A 22225-nucleotide genomic window follows, 5' to 3' on the forward strand; every position below is an offset into this window, starting at 1 on the left:
GTAATTATCATCATTACAAACAGTGGCTTGTGCATTGTTAAACTTGCCCCTAACTGTGTATATAACACGCCTACTCTGTTGTTGTCCTCATACCTGATGAAGACCCATAAGGGGTCGACGGTGGCTCAAGAGGTAGAGCAGGTCGTCCAATGATCCATGGGTCGGCGGTTCGAATCCCGGCTCTTCCTGCAGGGCTACATGTCGAAGTGTCCTTGGGCAAGACACTGAACCCCAAATTGCTCCCGATGTGCTGGTTGGTAACTTGCATGGCTTCCGCCGCAATCGGTGTATGAATGTGTGTGTGAATGGGTGAATGTAATGCACAATCTATGTAAAGCGCCTTGGATAAAGGCGCTATATAAATGCACCATTTACCATTTACTAGGGGTCGAAACGTTGTCATCCACCTTATTATCTAATAAATATCCTGTGGGAGCTACGAAACAGTGTGCAGACTACTTCTCCTGTATGTATCTTTTTGTTCAGCAGAGATGTGCATACTTTCCTCTGGATTCAGCTTGCTAAACATGTCATGGACATAGGCTTTTGAGACTATAGGATTTGTAATACGTTGTATTCATTCACTGTACCCAACTGGAGGGGGTGCTGACCTTTTGACTTTATATCCAATTGAAATCACATTGGAGATGAGGGCAGCATTCACCTCCTGGCCCTATGCTGAAGTGGCCATGACCGAGTGTGCTGCTAACACACACAAAGGCATTTATTTTTTATATTACCCATTTCAATACCCAACTCTACGCTGATGCACCTTTTTCATTTTCATTCATCACCTTCACCCCTGCCATATATTTGCAGTCCATAAAACCTGACAGATTATATCATGTGTTCCTATACTGTGCATCCTACAGTACGTCAGCTGACACACATTTGATGCTTTCTAGCCTCTGTATGAAAAGGAATATGTTATGAAACAGATTTCAAAATGTCTCTTTCACATTGCATGCCAAACGCCCCGTTCTTCAATAGGAATTGGACATCAAATCGTCACAATATGGCATCAATCATGACATCAATTAATTAAAAAAAGTATACAATGTAGTGTCACTAACCATCAAATAGTTCCAGCTCGTCAAACTGACGGCTGGTCTGAAAGTGCTCAATGGTGAAGGTGATGTTGTACCCGGGCTCCACTTTGACCACCCAAGAGCAGGACTCAAAATGTGGGAAGCCGTTCCCCGGAGACTGGCTCATGATGACACCTGTAGAGGCCCTCAGCACCTCATTCATGGGACAAGTCACTGTGGAGACAGAGAAACAGAACAGAATGGAACTAAATGAATCACAGTTACCTATTTGGATAAGTAATAACAGCTTGGTTTGGCCTGTTTTATGTACCGAAGCTGCCCGTCATTTAATAACCGCAGATAACTCGTAATGGCCGTCTAGTCCTTTCACGGGCGACACAAATTGGATTGATTCGAGCTCCGCTGTTGTTGGAGGGCAACTCAATGTGACTAAAGGCATACTTAAGGTAATTGTCATTCCAGTCCCAGCGCAGCCGCAGGAGAGAAGGCTGTCCATACTAAACCAACCCTGGAAATGGGTTGATGATATCAATGACTCGCCATGTCCTTCTGTACTTTCTGCCGTTGTCAACCATCGGGCGATACGGACACTGTGATGCTAACTCGGTGCTAACGCTAATGCGGGCCGGCAGCCCTATTGCTTCTGGCGCGTCTAGGGCAGACTGCATCTGTCTGTTCATCTCATTCCCCCTCCCGTCATTGGTATTCTTGTGGGAACGCTTCCGTGACATGCTTTGACATTTCCCAGTGGTTTTTTGGGTCTGCATTATCAGACACTATACACAGCTCTCCCGTCTGTTGCGTTTTGCAGGGATGCTGTGAGGCCTGCCTTTAATCCCCCGGAGCTGTCTGCATGCCGGAGCATCCCCATCCCCAAATGAAAAAGAAAAGAAAAACAAGCTCCGACATGAAGGACACCGACAACACAATGCAACTGCTCAGATGTTTGCATCATCTCATTTGGGTCTTCTGCCACTGATCTAAAAGGGGCCTCACGGTAGAATGTGGCTGGTGCGAAAGCAAGAACTCGGTGCAATACATACATATTTCAATGCGTGTTGTCTCTATCAAGGTTCTATAGGGCAGAAATATATTAAACTTTCCGTGCAGTGCTGGCTTTCTTGCATGCCTTTGTAATGTGGACCCTCCCCCCCCCCCAATTTAAAATTGGGACCGGAGTTAACCGTGACAGAATATAGGCTTCTATAAAAACAGACCGGCAAGGAACAAAATTTGCCTCAGATGAAAAAGCACTGCCTCCTACAGAGAGAGGAAACTGCATTCATTCACAGTATCTGTTTGATCGCAGGAGCCATTCAACTCTGCGGCTTGTTAAAGGGTCCAGTTGGAGCCATTTCACACTTACAGCTTAATAAAATGTTTGTTGAAAATAAAATAAATTTCACTTCATTTAACACCTGTCAGGTGCAGAGTGCATAGAGTCACAGCAAAAATATAGAAATAAACTACTTATTTGTGTGTGTGTGTGTGTGTGTGTGTGTGTGTGTGTGTGTGTGTGTGTGTGTGTGTGTGTGTGTGTGTGTGTGTGTGTGTGTGTGTGTGTGTGTGTGTGTGTGTAGTTGTTTTCTGCAAGACATTTCTCCAAAACTGGTGGGTCAAACTGAACAACCAATATGTCATTTTGAAGCTATGATTCCCTGCTTTCATATGACATGAAAAAAACGAAAATTAAAAAAAATCCAATGGCAGTCCCTCAGCCAAATGTAGTCACATTTTATGAAAGAAGCGCCAATTCTCATCTTGGTGGGTGTGGCAGCAATTTTTCAAAATGGCCATCAGAGGTTGGTCAAATCTTCCTAAATGACCCAGCTACAATATTTGCCAATAATAGCAGCTACAATATTCGGGGTCTATCAGCGCTCCATACTAGGATCGCTCCTTTTTTACAATTTAGGTATTTTCCCTCTGCACCAAATCTAGCGCCCCTCAAAACTAAAAAAAAGAAAAGAAAGAAAGAAAATGATGTTGCTAACCAAAACCTAGTGTATCAGTGGGTTATCATGATTATACATCAGAGAACTAAAATGTATTCAAAGAGGGACATTCAATTTGACCGTTTATAACTTGACAGCCGACTTGGGGACCCAACGCAGCTCCTCCAAGGAAAACAAACAAATTAACGGAGCTGAACGTGAATCCCCCCCACCGCCCACCCCTTTTTTTCCCTCACTGTATATGTTTCTTTTCCCTTTTTACCTCCTTTATGATGAATTCCTGTTCTGTCTATAGAAGTGTCTATTTGTACGTCTCTAAATGTTTTGATGATTTGAACATGGTGGACCCTATTGGAAACAAGTATAATGCTTAATTGGGTCGTCCACTCACAGTTAACAGCCTTTGTATTGAGTTTGTACTTGAAATGTACTGTAATTCTGCAAACTGTTAATAAATTCTTCAATCAATCAATCAATCAAAAACAGTAAAATAACCACAGCTGCATGCATGCCCATGGCATACATTGAACATACATTGAGCACATTGCGTTAGTGCACCGTGTTTACAATATCTACAAGTTGGTGTGTTAAAGTGACATAATGGGAACGTAAGAAGCAGCAGCTTAACGCCAACCTTAATCCATTTAGACCTGAGGTCGATTCTACAAATGCCTTCTAAACCATGACAGTTTTCTGAAAAACCTCTGTTTCTAGGTCAGTGGTTCTCAAACATTTTCATGTCAAGGACCCCTAAAAATATATGTAATTGGCCGCCGACCCCCATCTGGAAATATGTTGTTCCAGCTTCTGGTCCCCCAGAAGCAAATATTTGAGTTAAAAACGTTCGCTATTCAAAAATAGCAGATCTGCTATTTTTCAAAAGCTAAAGCATGACACAATGCTTTAAACACCAAAAGGGGTTCCCGCCCAGAATGGATTAAGTAAAAAAAGGGGTCAATATCATCTGCACTGATCTGTGATTTTTCACAACGGAACTGATTCACCTCGATGGATCAAAGCACTTAAAAGCAGTCGCTGAGAGCTGACAACGATTGTGTCTGGAAGTAACAGTACATAAGTAGCCTATAAACTCCAGCAGCGTTCAGTCAATGATCGATTCCCTGGGGATGAGATGTGTGTTGTCAGTGCCTTTTTTAAGACGGCCACCAACTTATCTCCAAACGCGCTCTTCAACTTGTCTTATAGAGTTTATACCTATGGTGTGAGGCCGATAGGAGCCCCCACATTTGTGGAAATAAAGCCGGATTTACACATAGTTGTGTGTGGGTGTCACACTCATTGAAAATATCAAATCTACAAGCTCACAACGCATCACAGTGCAACACGCTGTGAGCTCTATAGATCTACTACTGCCAGACAGCATGCAACAAAGACTATCAAGTATTTAATCCACTTTGCGAAGAGGCATTGTGCGCCGCATGACTGTAAACAAAGGGGTATTAGGGAACGAATCTTGACAGCTGGAATAAAAAAGGCACTGTCAAACGCGGGGCAGGGTGAGCCTTGATAAGGCCACAGCTCAAGATCATGTGTCGCTCGGCTGAAACAAGGGGGTGGAATAAACGGGCAAGGATGGTGACACACACACACACACACGCCAATAAAAATCACATCGCCGTGACAACAGGCTGCTGAGATGCCTTCACCCATCTTGTTATTTAATTAGCATAAGCTGGAGGTGATAACTAGTTGATTGGAGGGGGCGGGGAATTAGCCTTAGTATTAGCGGCACCTAGCAAGTGTGAGGAGGATGGCATGGCATTAAACGGATGCTCTGCCTTCCATGTTGTCATGCAGCCAGGCCAATTACTGTTGACGGAAAACGAAAAGACAGGCAAAAGGGACAGCCAAGACAAGAACAAAACAAAAAACAAGGAAGAACTGAGTGTGTGTGGGGGTGTGTGGGGGGTGTGTGGGGGGGGGGGACCGAAGGGAGAAGACTCAGAGGTGTATGTGCCAATGAGGAAGGAGGATGCTTGATTATGCGGCTTTGAGCAGCAATACTGCTCGGGGATAAACACAGGGATTTTGGATGATCAAAAACGTGTGTTCCATTAATGAATACGAAGTGATACGCCGTGCAAGGCGATGCTGCCAAGTTTGGTGCGTCATGATGCTACCTCCCTCCAGATGCTCGCTGTCACACAGGTGCACGTGAGGACTATGTGTAATGTAGGATTCGATTAATCCTGATGCCATATAAATCAAACCCGAGCGCTTTAATCCCGGGAACTAAACAACGAAGTGGAACAAATCGTCGGGGTTATCCTCATCAAAATGGAGCCAATTCTCCAGGTACTCACTTCATGAAAGCGTGGGAGAGGAGGCCCTGGGCGCAGAATGTGTGTGTGTGTGGAGACAGGTTCATAAATTGCAATTACAATTTAGTCATTCAGCAGCCTCTTTTATCCAGAGAGACTTACCGATTGTAGGGACGGAGGAAGCACCATGAACCCATATCAACAGACAACAGTGTAAAGTGGCTGAGGAATTAGAAGAGCTGCTATGAAATAAACTAAGATTAGCAGGCAGACATGACACCTTGCCATCTATTGTGAATGAAATACAGCAAAGGCATACTGTGTTTGTGCGTGGGTGTGTTTATTTGAGTTTCTGTTTGTGCGTGGGTGCTTTTGAGTACATCTGTGTGGTTGTATGGGCATGAGAGACACACACCACACACACACACACACACACACACACACACACACACACACACACACACACACACACACACACACACACACACACACACACACACACACACACACACACACACACACACACACACACACACACACACACACACACACACACACGACGAACAAAAGGACAAGGAAGAATGAGAAAACAGCGGGCATCGCTCTACAAACCTGCATGTGTCGTGCGTGCCTGTGTGTGCGACTGTGCGTGCGACTGTGCGCGCGAGCGAGTGTGTGTATTCCGGTTTGGAGCCGGCCTCAAAGGGAGGCAATAAAACAGAATAGATGAAAAGGGTACATGTGTTATATAAGAAAAAGAAATCAGACGCCACTGAGGCCAGAGAAGCATCGAGGGAGAGGAGTGTGTGTGTGCATGTGTGTGTGTGTGTGTGTGTGTGTGTGCGCACACGCGTGCACATTCTTGTTCATGTGTGTGCAAGAGTATATGTAAACACATGCCTACTTAATATGTGTGTGTGCAGTATAAAGACTCTTATATGGGCTAAGGGCAGGGCCGGATCTACCGTATGAGCCCCTGGGCACGTGCCCAGGGGCCCTTGGGCACGTGCCCAGGGGCCCTCCGAGGTGTTAATCCGGCACTGGTCTACGTGACGGTTTCTACAAACCTGCTTTGAAGCCTGCAGTTCAGCGAATTAAAATTAGGGATGGGTATCGTTAGGATTTTTGTGAGTCCGGTACCGATTCTTAACGGTTCCCTATTTCGGTTCCAAAATGGTATAAAATAACTTAAATAAGAGGTCAAATGTTTATTTAACAAAAAAGCTCAATGTCAATGTAAGACATGTAGGCTATACTGAATAGTGTAACATCCTCTCCTTCATTGAGCCATTTGTGGATAATATAGTGATTATTTTAAATATAATATATCTATTCTGTATTTACCCAGGGCAATAGTGTTTTAGGCTACTTCTAACTACTGACAATAACAAATACATTCGAAGTGGGACACCAACGCTTTCTCTCTCCTCCTCTCTCGTCTCATGTTGATTCAATGCTGTGCAGCCAGCGCACATGCAGTGAGGCAACTCAGGCAAGGCGCAAGACTCCTGTCCCCTCTCTTAAAAGTTTCCTCCCATAAACTTCACTTGAAAATTACGTTTAAGAAACTTTAATAATTATGTTGCTTCAATGCTTCTCTGCTTCAGTGCCAGGCATAGCGCGTCTCTGGGTCTAGACTCCTCGACAACTAACTCCATGCAGAGATATAGTTCCGCCTCTGCAAGCCACAAGCCCACAACGCGTCGGATGCAACGCGGTGTAGGCTTGTAGATCAGCTCTGTTCCCTGCGCGTCTATTGAAAGGGAAGAAAATAAATAAATAGCGTGTGACTGCTTGTCTGTGGGAACCGATAGAGCAGTGGTTCCCGTGCACCCCTTGTGGTGCGTGCACCCCTTGTGGTGCGTGAGCGCCTTCTAGGGGGTGCGCAACATGAAAAGGCTAATAGTGGTGCTATGGTTTTATTATAAATATATTAACATATTATGCCAATATATGGCAAGTATATGCAGAATATAGCCTATGTTGCATATATATGCCATATGCAGGTTCATATATGTGCATGTATGTGTTATATAGGAAATATGTAGCTTATGCAATTTTTATTTCCATGTAGGGGGGTGCGTCAGCTAGGTCAGGAGGTAACAGGCGGTGCATGGCCAACAATGTATGGGAACCGCTGCGATAGAGAGAACCGAAATTGAATTATTGTAATGAGTACCCGGTACCCAAACACGTTCGGTTCGGTACATGCTTGGTCCCGAGGTTCGGGACCAACCTCTAATTAAAATACAGCATCTTGGATTTCCGGTTGCGAATAATCTAACAATCTAACAAGCAGTAGTAAACCATCTTTATAATGTATTAAAACAAAAAGTGCCTCAAGTCATTATTTATCAGCTTGCATTCCATTCTCTTGCATATTGTACCTTAGTGGGGCAATCTGTAGTCACGTTTGTAGTTTCTAGTCATGTTGCGGTGGGGGGGAGGAGAGCAGGCTTAGTGTCCCATTAGTCGTGGGGCTTGGTGTCCCATTGGCCGTGGTGTCCCATTGGCCGTGGGGCTTAGTGTCCCATTGGCTGTATAAGGCTAGTCTCCCATTGCCTTAGAAGCCAGCCAATCATGAAAATCTCGCCACTAGACCACTAGACTATACGGCTAGACTACAAAGTCAAATCTTTGATCAGCTTTGCAAGCTGATAAGAAAAAAACAAATGGGAGCATTATTTCCGCATTGGCGTCATATTCAGCTGGCATTGATACGGATCATGCCCCCCCCCCCGTGTGTGTGTGTGTGTGTGTGTGTGTGTGTGTGTGTGTGGGCGTGTGCGTATGCATGTATGCGGGTGTATGCGTGTGTGCGGGCGTGCGTGTGGCTGCTAGACACGCAGGGAGGGGTGTACTTGTCAGAGCTAGAAGCAGTGATTTGATAGGTGCAGCTGCAGCCAGCATGTCCCCTGCATCTCAATGAGCTGTGCTCTTCCTCTCTTCACTGCCCTCCAACTAAGTCTTTCCATCTCTCTCTCTTACTCCTGTCCCAGTCACACACACAGACGTCTGAATCCTCCGCCGGTATCTTTCCTCGTTTTCAATCCTATATGCCTTTATTTTCTCTTCTTCTTCTTCAGCATCACTCAACTCTTTATCAGTTTAATCTAAGATAGCTCATTTCCTCTCTGTTTATCTTCCCCTCCCCGTCCCCTCCCTCCCAGCATTACTTTGTTCCACTGTTCATTATGTAACCCACACTTCACTTGTGACTGTCAAACGTCTCTCTCTCTCTCTCTCTCTCTCTCTCTCTCTCTCTCTCTCTCTCTCTCACTCACCCCCCCCCCCTCTCTCTCACCCCCCCTCTCTCTCACCCCCCCCCTCTCTCTCTCCCCCTCTCCCTCCCCCCCCTCTCTCTCTCAGCATGTATACACGTCTCGGCTCACTCTCTCTCCACCCAGACTCGGTGGGTGATGATGATGATGGGTCATGAGCAGAGAGGGGGGGAGGAGGAGGGCCCTCAGCTGGGAACCGTTGGCCCCGAGCATAAAGGTCCTTTCAGTGCTGGGGAAACGTTTAGCGGGGCGCCCACAATTAGAGCCGGGATGAATTACAGCAGGGCAACACACGCGCCACACCACCCAAAACCCAGCGGGGAGGGAAAAAGGGCCATTGAGAAAAGGGCTCCCTATTTCCCCAACAGCCCCTCTCTCTGTCTCCCTCTTCCTCTCCTGGGTGTTGTCTGTACGTCCTCTGTTGTCTTTCTTCACCTGCAGAAAGTCCCCTACCTTCCATGTCCCATTTTTGTCATCACAGGGTGTGTGTGTGTGTGTGTGTGTGTGTGTGGGTGGGGGGGGGGGGGGGGGGGGGGGGGATTTGCATATCCTATTTAGCTAAATGCCTTTCATTTGTCATGCAGTTCTTGCCTGCTCACCCTCACATGCTGCACCGATGCATGCACACCAAAGTGTGACACAAGAAAAGAATAATTACAGAGAGAGAGGGTAAAAAGCAAAGCGCAAAAAAACAAACAAAAAAAGACAGATTCAAGTAATCCATTTTGTCGAGATAGAGACTAAAGTGGAGGGCGAGAGCGCGCGAGAGAGAGAGAGAGAGAGAGAGAGAGAGAGAGAGAGAGAGAGAGAGAGAGACATGCATCACATTGAGAAAAAGAGCCTCCCCACTCAGGCGTTGAGCAAACACTATACAGTACATAATGACTGTGAACCGTGCTCTCAGAGGCCTCTGGGGAGAGAGCGGTTTTGACGGCATGAAGAGACAGAGCACCCCCCCCCCCCCCCCCCCAGGGACGAGAGGCTCGGCGTCATCTCACACAGGGATAGAAAAATGCCACCAAGACGACACGTGGCTGCCTCTCCGTGGCAACAGGCGGCGTGCAGCGAGCATACCCCACGGGAACCACTAACAACAAGGCAAGAGTAGTGGAGCCGCCGCTCCAGTCTATGATTAGAGCCAAAATGAAACCCGGCTACCTATAACCTTGCTGGGAATGAAATGGATTCATTCTTTCTCTCTCGCACGCACGCACGCACGCACGCACGCACGCACGCACGCACGCACGCACGCACGCACAGATCAAGGCAATGTTCCACTTCTGTGGTGAAGCAATGAAAAGCTGTGTTTTAAATATGTCTGTCTGTCTGTCTGTCTGTCTGTCTGTCTGTCTGTCTGTCTGTCCAATTATCCAAATATCCATTCATCGATTCATTCAGCCTGCTCTGAAAGTAGTTTTGGGTAATAATAGCTATAATTCTTTACTATATTCTTGCATAAAATAATGTTATTCACAATCTATGTAAAGCGCTTTGGATAAAACTCCATATAAATGCACCATTTACCATTTTACCGACCAGGCAAGCGATACAGGAGCATTGGGAGCAGTACCACTGGGACTTCTGAACACTTATTTATTTAGCAGCAATCAGACTGCTGAATAAGAGCTGTAAGCCTGTGAACCACTTCACCAGCTCAGTGGCCTTGTGGTTATAGTGCATCTGCCCTGAGGGCTCCATCCCCGGCCGGGTCATACCAAAGGCTCCGAAAAATAGGACCCACAGTGCCTCCCTGCTTGGCACTCGGCATCAAGGGTTTAACGCTGCTAAAAATCCGGAAAACGCAGCAGTGTGCAGACACCTTTAGTCCCTGTGGCATACTAGCGTCATGTCCATGGGGTGTGCTTGTACTGTACATCAAACTGCCTCACGGTATACAGAAACCGGAGTTGCATTTACTATGCACTTCACAACCTTAACTTATTACACATATTAGTTACATCATGTCATCATGCACTTTATGTGTCTCCTCTCCTCTTTCCCTTCATTCTCTTATCTTCTCACTGCAATGATGGGTCTGCACAATGCACAAAGAATTTCACCCATATTAATGATATTATTACATAGAATGTGATGTGGAAAATAAAGGATTGATTTATTTTGAAAGAACATACCGAATACAGTTGAAACTCAGGTCCGTTTTACTGAGCAGTGACAATGTCTGCTGTTTACAATGTCATCGACCAGACAGCGGGCCTTGTGGTTAGAGTGTCTGCCCTGAAACTGGGAGGTCAGGGTTCGATCCCCGGCCGGGTCATACCCATTCCCTGCTTGGCACTCCGCATCAAAGGGTTGGATTGGGGGATCAAATCAACTAATCAAATGATTCCAGAGCGCCTTGACTGCGGCTCATCGCTCCAAGAGATGGGTCAAATGCGGAGAACAAATTTCACTGCGGTAACGTGTGTGACACAAATCGTACGACTTTGACTTTGATTAAAATAGAGTTTCGCCCAGTTAAAAAGAAAAAGCCCAAGTACACCACTGGGTAAAATTCTGCTAATATTCCCAATAATTCTTCCGGGAGGACTCACCATCGCATGAGGGCGGGGGACCCTCGAACTCCAGGTGTGTCCCCAGGCGACAGGTGAGGATGCTGTTGCCACTCAGCTGGTAGCCCGGCAGACACCTGTAGCGCACGATGTCACCTGGAGAGAGATGATGACATGGGAAGGGATCGGGGTGGTGGGGGCATTGACAGACAGAGAAAAGATAAGAGCAAGTGAGACAGAGTGAAGGATAGACAGAGATAAGAGTTCAAAGACAGTGACACAGACATGGGGCGATTACAAGAAACGCACACACTAATCAACAGTCCATGACCTATATATCCACTTACTGATACGACACGGGGAGAAATCACGACACACTGTCTGTACCGTATAGGTCTCTCTGTGAAAAGGCAAAGTTGGAATGTGTACCGTGGAAAAGATACCGGTAAATAAAGAAATAAACCAAACCCTATAATGAATCCCCGCCGCCACAGGCCTACACACACACGTGAAACAATATGTCAGTGTCTGTGGGCTCTGTGTCGCTGAATAATCGTTAACCACGGAGGTATGCAAATAAACAGATAGGGAGGATTAATCTCCACTGTCTTTCTGCAGGGGGGGGGGGGGGGGGGGGGGGGGGAGCACACCTGCCCAGGATCCCTCCGGCTCGCTGATAACTCATGCTTCATCATTCATTTATATTGTTGCCCCACATGCCCCTGGGTAATGTAGTTTGGCTGTGAGTCAGCGTTTTCCAGTCCACCCTTATGGGGCTGCATGCGTATTCAGAGTATATAGCAGGGAGCTCGTTTCTCCTGAGCGTGTGTGCTGTGTGCGCATCTATATGCATGTTGTGTGTGTGTGTGTCCGTTATATTTAGAATAATGGCTAAATGAGCTATGGCGGAAGGAACACTTCACCTTTTTCAAACGTATCTCCATTATACTATTCACAACAATACTAAATGTAGCCAGGACGGTAGCATTTCTGTCCACCCTGTGTCTCAAAGACAGACTGTGGATGGGTAGGAAAAAAAAAAAAGAAACGCACTGTTGATGACATCATTTTTATTTTTGAGCGGTGCCTCCGCTCCTTTTACGCAGCTATGTGTGTCCCTATGTAATGTATGTATATCCGATTGTCCGTCCCAGCACGGATGAGCACGGAATGAGCACGGAAAGTTGCAACACGATATCTCATTTCGCGACCGTTTCGGACGTGGGAAGGCTCGCCAGACCCGGGCCGGCCACCTGGCCATGTTCCTGGGGGTCCGGATGTTACGGGGGTCTCCTGTGTCCCTATGTACAGTATGTAGCCTATGTATGTATTTATGTCTACGCGTCCTAGCACGGATGAGCACGGAAAGCAGCAACACGATAACTCTGTCATTTCTCGACCGTTTCGGACACGGGAAGGCTCGCCGGAACCGGGCCGCCCCCCTGGGCGCATTCCTGGGGGTCTGGATTTTGCCCCTGTGGACCCCCACACACTACAGTTGCACCGCTCACTTCACACAGGTGTGATTTTTTTTTTTACAGCATGGCTCTTAGGAAGCAAGCCGCCTAGAAGAATGTTCCAGTAAGAGAAAGCCTTTTTACATTTTCGACCCTATAAACAGACAGATAGATTAGACATGAAATGTTGCCCCTCCTACAGCTAGCATTACTGAAGACCAATATATGGAGATACGGTTGAAAAGACATGTACTGTAGTGTTGCTTTGGGCTTGTTGAGGTGAGGGTTATGGTTAGGCAATGGATGCAGTTAAAGGGAACCAATCAATGGTCTCACAAATACAGTGAGACAAACCATTTGTATGTGTTTTCATGTGTCTGTCTGTGTGTGTGTGTGTGTGTGTGTATGATGGGGAGAGAGAGAGAGAGAGAGAGAGAGAGAGAGAGAGAGAGAGAGAGAGAGAGAGAACAGCTTCCTCTCTCTATTCTGGGAATGCAATTAATGAGAGCTGCTGAAGCCTGAACATAAACTGTCAGTCGATGTCCTGCTTAAAATGTTACGCTGCCTTGAGTCAGGCATCAACCACCATCCACCAGAAAAGAGCGTGTGTGCGTGTGCGTGTGCTTGCGTGCGTGCGCGTGCGTGTGTTGTGCGTGCGTGTGTACAAGCGTGTCTGTCTGCGTGCATGTGTCTGTGTGCGTCTATGTGTGCAGTTGGACCACAATGGAAACAAATCACCAGGACTTTTTTTGTGTTGTCCTTTTAACCTCACTGTACCACATGTTCAATCAATCAATCAATCAATCAATCAATCAATCAATCAATCAATCAATCAGTTACTGCGAGAGTGAGTTCTAGCCAACACCAACTCGGGATTCCTGGATCGCTGCCCTCCAGAATGTATTATCTAACATCAGGGTCTTGAGCTCTGCAGTGTTGTTAGCCTGCAAGCTGTCGCGCTGCAGCACGTCTACATAGGTGGTACGCTTCTTTCCCCTCCTGGCTTTGCCCTGGGTTGGCTCCCATAGAGTCAATTTACTTGCCTCTAGTTCTGGGTGCCTGACACAGTGCCCTGCCAGCCTCATCCTTCTCTCTCTGACTTTGTCTGTGACCCGTGGTAGGGCCCCATAGAGGTCCACATTTCTGATGCGGTCCTTCCATGTGACACCTAGTGCCATTCGTAGCATTCTTGTGTAGACTCCATCCAGGGCTTTTTCCTGTTGTACTGTGAGGGTCCATGTCTCGGCCCCATACAGCAGTACTGACTCCACAGTAGCTATACGGACAGCTGCCTCTTAAGGTATTCTCCCATATCTGATTTCCACACTCTCCTCATCCCATGCAAGGCTTTCCAGGCAAGTGCTCTTCGAACCTTCAGATCCTGTTCAGTTGAGGCAGTCCAGGCCCCGAGGTACTTGAAGTCCTCGACTCGCTCGAGCACCATCCCGTCTGCAGTGGCAATGGTTTTGTCCTTGGTGTTGACTGTCATTACCTTTGTTTTCTTAGCATTGAGCTTGAGGCCGATCTTCCTGCGCTCTTTCTACTGCCAGTAGTAGCTCCCTTTCTTCCTTCCCTTCCATCCATCCATCCATCCATCCATCAATCAATCAATCAATCAATTCGATGCAGCAGTGTGCGTCTCCCAACTCACCAATTTTGAATTCCTTGCTGGCCATCAGGATCTCTGCGTTGGGTATGATGGGAGGAGGAAGGCAGAACTGCAGCTGGTAGGCTTTGACGGAAGGAGGAAGGAGATTACAATGTCAACCTGTTGTCTCTAGATTTTGGCCATGTTATTAATTATAGGCAAAAAAAATCCAAAATGTCAGGATCTATACAGATTTTCCAAATAGCAAAAGATAGCAGTTCTACAAGCTCACATGTTACACTGTGAAGCATCGCGGGATGTCTCGGCTATACAGTACATTTCTAATTCCAGGGGTGAAAAGTAACTAAGTACCTTTATTTAATTACTGTTGTACTTAAGTACTGTTGTACTTAAGTACTGTTGTACTTAAGTACAATGTTGAGGTATTTGTTCTTTACTTCACTTGATATGAGTATTTCCAATTTTCAATACTTCTACTCCACTATATTTCAGTGCCACATATTGCACTTTTACTCCACTACATTTATGTGAAAACTTTAGTTAATAGCCGATCTACAAGCTGACGACGCACTGTGAGCTTGTAGATCTGCTATTTTCAAAATTATTATATACCTTAATAGAAAACTTGAAACGGGACATTCTGCACAACGAGTACCTTTACTTTTTGTAAGTAATTTTGATTAGCGTTCATTTACTTACGTTAATGGAGTAGTTCTAGGTTGAAGTATTGATACTTTGACTTAAGCAACAAAATGTGACAACTTTTTACCACCGCTGTCAAATTCTCACACACACACACACACACACACACACACACACACACACACACACACACACACACACACACACACACACACACACACACACACACACACACACACACACACACACACACAGTATTGATGCATTTGGACAGACCTTGGTAGCTGATGCGGAACAGCCCGCCCTTCTCCGTGTTGCTGCGGAAGCGAATCAGCACCTGATTGGACGTGCTGCTGGGCGGCTCGTTGGGCTCGCCCTCCGTGAACACGCCCAGCTTTCTCGTGGTCTCCTGGGGGCCGTCCCTAAAGGGGCGAGAAGTTCCACCAGTCAAAATATGTACGGCATAACCAAGGCCACCAGAACGGCTGGGCAACAGTGAAGCCACGGGGGCAAAACACCTGAGGGCGTCTTAGCGCCATCTTACAGCCGTCTTACCGTCTGAGGGCGTCTTATGTTTATGTTTATGTTTATTTATTTGATATGGACATAACAATCACATTGCTCATTGCACAGTTGTACAATTAGTAGATGCATCATTTACAGTGTGTTAGCACATGTGCTAATTTTCACCACTTGTCCACAGGAGACTTTTCTAAAAACTACAGGGACACTATAGTTTAAAAAACACCCAATCAAGTACAAAAGATTATACATTCTAATAATATTTACAGCATAATTACAAAATCCATTACATAATCTCTAATACAAAAGTAAACATAATCATTCTAATAACCAGTCAGAAGCTATACATGTGAACACAGTTGATTTGATTTCAACCATAGTTTGAGTCCTCTGTAGAACACGTTACCATCAGACTCTAGTTTTAGAGCCGTAGGCAAAGAGTTCCATAAGTTTGCTCCCTTTACTGAGAAGGCAGACTGTCCGAATGAGTTGTTACACCTAGGAACAATACAGTTACCACTTGTTGAGGCTCGTGTGGTTGCTCTACCAGTGGTCGGAAGTCTATCAACCAGTCCAGAGAACAAAGGTGAAACATGACCATGTAAACATTTAAAAACCAATTTGGTAGTAGAAAAAAACACAAAATTGTCAAACGTAAAAAGGTTGTGTTTTTTTAGGATACCACAAAGGTGCCATCTCATCGGTTTTTGATCCATGATTTTTATAGCCTGTTTGTATATTGATGTTATTGGTTGTAAGACAGTTTTAGAGGATTGTGACCATGTTGTAACGCTGTATGCTAGGTGTGAGAAAATCATAGCATGCATGTACAGTTGTGCAGTTTTAGCTGATAAGTCCCTTCTGATATGCCGAAAACAATTTAGATTTGGTTTAACCTTCTTGCATATATGCTTTATCTGTTTTTCAAATTTTAAGTTTTTATCCAAGATTATTCCTAAGTATTTTACTTCACTCATTTCAGCAAGAGTTTCATTTTTGATGCGTACCTCAAAGGTATCCGCAGCAGGCCTGCTGCGGATGGAGATACACATTGAAACGTTTTTTGTACATTAAGAGTTAATTGTGACGACTCTAGCCAGTTTGAGATGTTCTCCAATTCCTGTGTCAGCTGCGCAGCTGCCATGCTGGCTGTTTTAGCAGATGTATAGATGACAGTGTCATCAGCGTACATCTGGCAGCTAACGCCTGGACAGGTATTTGGAAGATCATTAATGTACCTTAGCGCCATCTTACAGCCGTCTTACAACCTGAGGGCGTCTTACCGTTAAGCCACGAAGCCAGTGGTCAAAACTGGAACTGCAGGTGGGCTCATGGGCCCAGGTTAAATTGTACAGCAACAGCGCGAGGGGGTACTATCATAGGAGTCAACCAATCATATCGACCCTCGAGGGGTACTATACCCGGGAGACTTGGTCAGTCTCTGGGCATAGTATACAACTTGGCGGGAGCTGGCAGTAGTGGCGATTTTCACAGCAAATTTTGATTTACTTCATATTTTAGCCATCTGATATGTTCACAACGTTGAGCTTGTAGATCTAGCTATTTTGGGAGCATGACACCGGTCCTGCATACAACCAAGCATATAATGACTTGTCTTCTAGTTCTACTTGGTCTCTTCTCCACTAGTCCCTCCCTAACATTTTAGTCAAAAATGATACGTAGCTTGCGGAGTTAGTTCAGTCATATACACACGAGGGGCTCATTCAGTGTTATGCAAGACCCACATGTCATTCACTGACGTGGCAGTCAGCTGACCAATTGGGTGGGGTATTTAAGCTCTCCTAAGGCTGGATCCTTCCTGCTTTCCTTCCTCTGCATAATGTGTTTGTGTTGTTGTTATGCACCGTTTGCTCCCACCGCCACCCCAGCACCACCGGTGGGCTCTGTTATTTCTGTTCCCCATGGTTCTGTTCCCTGCTCTTAATGGTTAATGATGGTTGTCTAATTGTGCCGAGCAGGGTAAAAATGTAACAGAGCCGAACACCAAGATAAAATATTAATATTATATGCACACTTGTATTCTCATTCTATAATAAATATTTGTTCAATCTATTTGTGAGTTATCTGACTGAATTGTCAGTATATTTATTAGTTTTCGTCCCCATATTTTTTTATTTAGTTTTAGTCAGTGAAAAAAGGCAGTCGTCGAACATATTTCGTCATAGTTTTAGTCGACAGAATCAACACCAGCTCACTATATATTGTACCCAAAAGGATATAATGCCAACACGCCATTTTGAAAGGTGTTACTGCTGATATTAATGAAGGCTCTGTTGTTCCATTCTGGTCAAACAGAGTCAGGGTGCTATGGTCTGTGTTGGCTCACTGGAAACACTCTGCTACACCAATGGGTCTTGTCCTTGAGTGGGTTCCAAATGGCCCCTTACGGGTGAGCAAGGGGTGTGTAAGGGTCCATTTGGTTCTATATTTGTACACTCTCCGAGTTATGGGATTCCTTGAAATTAAAAAAGTTTGAGAACCACTGCACACTAAATGGAACAGCTAGAGCCTTAATTAGTATCATCGGTAACACCTGTGAAGTAAGTAGGGAAGCGACCCCGAAGTAGGAAGAGTTATTATAGTTATTATAGTGCATAGAGCCCATTGCTCATTGTGAGCCTGACCAGAAGAAACCTATAGGACCGGCATGTCTGTGTTGTATACAAAACAGCTGAATGGACTCGGATGCGGCCTTCCACTAGAATAGATGCAGCCGCGCTCGCATATACTTCATCAAATCCGAAGCAAATTATCCCTGCTGCTCTGGGTGATTATGTTGAAATAAGGTAAAAAAAAAAATTACAGATAAACACCCAATGACAGGTCTGGATATAGTGCTGCGCCGGCTAAACGCTGTCCAATGGGAGTGTCCCTGGGAGCTATGCCCCAGCCTTGGCAGTCCCCCCGGCGCGGGCACGGCCGATTAAAGCCTGCTCCCAGATTCCTGCCACAGCCATTCAGCTTAACCCATTGATACCTGAGGCTGAATCTGGGAACGCCTTCTAGGGCCTGACCTAAGGTTTCTGAAAACCTTCAAATTTTGATTCATTATTTTTTTAAATAGTTATGTTTTTTCAAAAATAGCAGACCTACAAGTTCATAGCGCGCCACTCGGTGGCGCGCTATGAGCTTGTAGATCTGCTATTTTTCAATAGCTAAATTATAACAATAGCTGATGAGACACAGAGAGAGCGCCGGCATCAAGGGTAGAACAACGTATAGGTTGCAACAGGCATCAATGGGTTAAGCCCTTAAGTCCTAGGAACGCATCTGTGTCACGTTTAGCGTTTAACAACCATCATTTTATACTTTAGCTGTTGAAAAACAGCAGATGTAGAAGCTTGTAGATCTGCTATTTTTGAAAAATCATGACAATGTGTGAATATATCGCTCACAACGAACGTTTCAAATCAAATATTGGCGTCTGTGGGGGGGTTGGTATTTTGCTTCAGATGGACCAATACATACAGCTTAAAGATTTCTCCGAAAACTGTCATTATTTAGAAGACATTTTCTGTGGAATCTGGTGGCGGTCTCAATGGGTTAAGAACCATCTGTCTTTGGCTGTCAGACTGGGCATGGGAGATTACAAGCAGCTCTGGAAAACAGCTGGCTAGGGACCGTCTCCTCACGGCTCTCTGGCCAAGCTGCCATTACGGGGCCCATTTCCCTGGCTCAGTAGTTCATCGGATAGACACGCGGCAGTAGTGTGCGGATCCCCGCCATCTTGGCGTCGCGAAGAGCTGTTGGGAAGGAGCGCGACAGCGGGAGCTCTTTTGGACGTGCTCAAAAGAAGGCTGGATGTTTGGAGAGGTGAGGAGGACAGTAATTGGCTCCTCTTAGAATTGTGGGAAATGGTAAATTGCGTCGGTGCAACGGGAACATCGACGAGCAGATTGGTCCAACATAAGGCGGTGCATTTCGCCGCCCGCGAAAATATAGATGTTGCTCCAGACTGTATATGGGCTTTGGGCACGGTCCTGGCCACGGGTTGCCAGGTTGGCTGACTGTCAAACCTCCAGTCTAGCTGAGAGCCGGGGACCTTCGGGGGCCGTCTCAGGGAGAGAGGATGAACTGGAACTGGCAACTGTCGCGCATGCTAAATCCTTGCCTTTGGTTGTGCATATGGCAGACCAAGCCATGAATTATGGAAGTGATGAAAGGACCCCCGCTTCTCCCGACTGACAGGCAGTCAGGCATGAAGGAAAAACAACCACTTGACACAGTCACTGACATGCAGCGCGCGTGCACACGCACACGCGCACACACACACACACACACACACACACACACACACACACACACACACACACACACACACACACACACACACACACACACACACAGAGAGCTTTCCATAATAAGATTATATACCAATGTTACCATTATTTATTTATGCACTTGGTCTCAGTGGGCGACTCCCCTCCATCGTGACACCGAGGTAAATATTGTTCTTCCACTTGAATATGACTACGTCTCATCACATTACCCTCATGAACCCTCGCGGGCCTATACTATACCGGGGTGAATATTCTGCAGAAATATCCAGTCTAACAAGCTCACAATGCATCTCCAGCGACAAGAGATGGTGTTGCGGGAAATACTAGCAGATCTAGGATAGAGCCCTGTGGGACCCCGCGGTATAGCTAGTATTGGGTGCCCTACATGCAACAAATAGCAAAAGAATGGTAGATGTACAACGCTACGCGTTGATAACTTGTATAGCTTGTAGATCTGTGAAAATAGGGACAGCAGGTTGAACTCAGGTTTGTGGAATCGAACCGGACAATGTGCAGACGCGCGGCCGACACACAGACGAGCAGAAGAGGAGCGACTCCACTGGAATATGACAGAGACAGAATCAGAGAGACACGGAGTGAGAGAGAAAGAAGTATAGAGGAAAGACGGTGGAAAATGGCCTGATAATCTGCGTGTGTCCTCCAGTACCGCCATGCATGACAGGGAGGAGGCCGGGACCACGTGCTCTGGACTGTTCCTATGAAAATAACATGAGATGTGCAGGAGCAACATAAAGAGGCCTGGGATTGAGAGGAGGGAGAGGGAGAGAGAGAGAGAGAGAGAGAGAGAGAGAGAGAGAGAGAGAGAGAGAGGCGGGAACGCCAACGAGAGAGAGAGAGAGAGAGAGCCACAGAGCGGATTAGCCAACTGGACCTTGACTCGCTGATTTGTCAAGCGAAAGAGAACAAGCGACGAGACAGAGAGAGAGAGAGAGAGAGAGAGAGAGAGAGAGAGAGAGGTGGGGGGGAAGAACGATGGACGCAGGCGAGGTTGAAGGACTGGAGTGGGAGATGCTGGGAGGAGAAAGGGATTGGTGGAACGAAGGGGAGACAATGTGGAGGTGAAGATAGAGAAAAGGATGGAGGCGCAAAGCAGCAGCAGAGGACACGGAGACGTTTTAACATAGTGCCAAAGAACAGATCCCCCCCCCCCCCCCCCCCCAGACAGACTTGACATTTTGCTCCTCTGTCATTCGACAAGCTAAAGACACTAACGAAATCCATTCTCCCCCGCAAACGACAAAAAATATGCATATTCTTCTTCTGTGGATTCGTAGAAACAAAGCCAACCATTTGAAGCACACACACACACGCACACACACACGAGCCTTACCATACGCTGATGAAGTCGTGGGGCCCGTGGACCTGCAGCAGGGTGAAGTTGAGCTTTATGCCCAGGCCAGGGGCCACGGTGACCAGCCAGGAGCAGTCGGCCGAGCCGGGATACTCTTCCGGATAGCCCGGCGAGAAGATGGTCCCGTTATCCGACGTGATGTTCCCACCGCACGGCACTGGGGAGGGGAGAACGGGACAGAGAAGGGAGGGAGGGAGAGAGAATACATGGAATAAAGCAAAAATAAAATCTCAAGACTGAAAATGTAATGATGTTTGACCGACCAGCTGAAGAAATCACAGATTTGAGGCATTAAAGGTTGCTTTTACATGTATGACATTTCTGAGACCATTCACGTTTCTGGGAAGATGCTTGTAACTTGTATTCTATTGCTGGTTTGATCACTTTCATCATAAAACAACTAACAGCTAATGACCGAAAATAGCTGATCTACAAGCTCACGACGTGTTGCGGGGTCTGCTATCTTCTGGGCTTCTAACAAATCCAAATGACTGAGCTGATGGCAAATGATGGCGACTGAGAACTTTAATCCATAAGAATAATAAACATCAGTGCAACACCGGTTATGAATAAAATTGCAACAAATGCAGGAGGAATTGGGGAAAAGGGAGGGAATCTCATGTCTTCTTTCTTTTCTTGTGTCTTTCTTCTCTCTCTCTCTCTCTCTCTCTCTCTCTCTCTCTCTCTCTCTCACACCCTCTCTCTCTCTCTCTCTCTCACACCCTCCAGTGCCTGCCTGGGTGTTTGTCTGCGCCACAGATTATCCAATGAAGCCTGTTAGCGAAGCGAGGTCTTGGATGAGGGTGTTTTGTGAAGATAAGGCCTCACCCCGTCCTACTGAAGAGAGAGGAGAGAAGGAGACCAGGGGTTACTGCTGCCTGCCTGGGATTGTGGTGCATGCGTGCGTGTGTGTCTGTGCGTGTGTGTGCGTATGTGTTTGTGTGTCAGCACTCTCTGTCTTTTCGCATTCATGCGTGTCTACCAGGGTGTGTGTGTGTATCGGGGCGACAAGAGGTGCCTTCGTCAGATGCAACCAACTCAGAGCTCCTCTCCGTATACAGCTCCTGCGGTGGCCTATATCTGGGTTACATGTGGTATTTGCTCGTCTCTCTTACAGAGTGGAGAGAGCCGATGACCCCGGATAAGAAAGGAAAAAAAGGGGTAAAGAAAAGAAGAAAAAAACCCTGCACGGACGTGTGCAGATAAGGACAGCGATGCTGCGATAAGATCCTGCTGCGACACACA

At 46.3% G+C, this 22225-nt stretch overlaps 1 protein-coding gene across 1 annotated transcript in view; it reads right to left on the reverse strand.

Moving 5' to 3' along the window:
• Positions 1 to 22225, reverse strand: part of csmd2 (CUB and Sushi multiple domains 2) — a gene marked incomplete at its 3' end in the record, with an annotated part of 248131 nt that overhangs the window by 74803 nt on the left and 151103 nt on the right. Inside the window, exons 36-40 of the mRNA XM_079522057.1 lie at positions 20960 to 21137; positions 15062 to 15207; positions 14186 to 14266; positions 11120 to 11233; positions 1074 to 1262 (exon numbers count right to left, since the gene is read on the reverse strand). Coding sequence (XP_079378183.1) covers positions 1074 to 1262; positions 11120 to 11233; positions 14186 to 14266; positions 15062 to 15207; positions 20960 to 21137 — 708 coding nt within the window. The remainder of the gene's footprint in view (positions 1 to 1073; positions 1263 to 11119; positions 11234 to 14185; positions 14267 to 15061; positions 15208 to 20959; positions 21138 to 22225) is intronic.

The sequence above is a fragment of the Electrona antarctica genome (assembly GCF_951216825.1).
Source record: "Electrona antarctica genome assembly, chromosome: 15".
Taxonomy (NCBI): domain Eukaryota; kingdom Metazoa; phylum Chordata; class Actinopteri; order Myctophiformes; family Myctophidae; genus Electrona; species Electrona antarctica.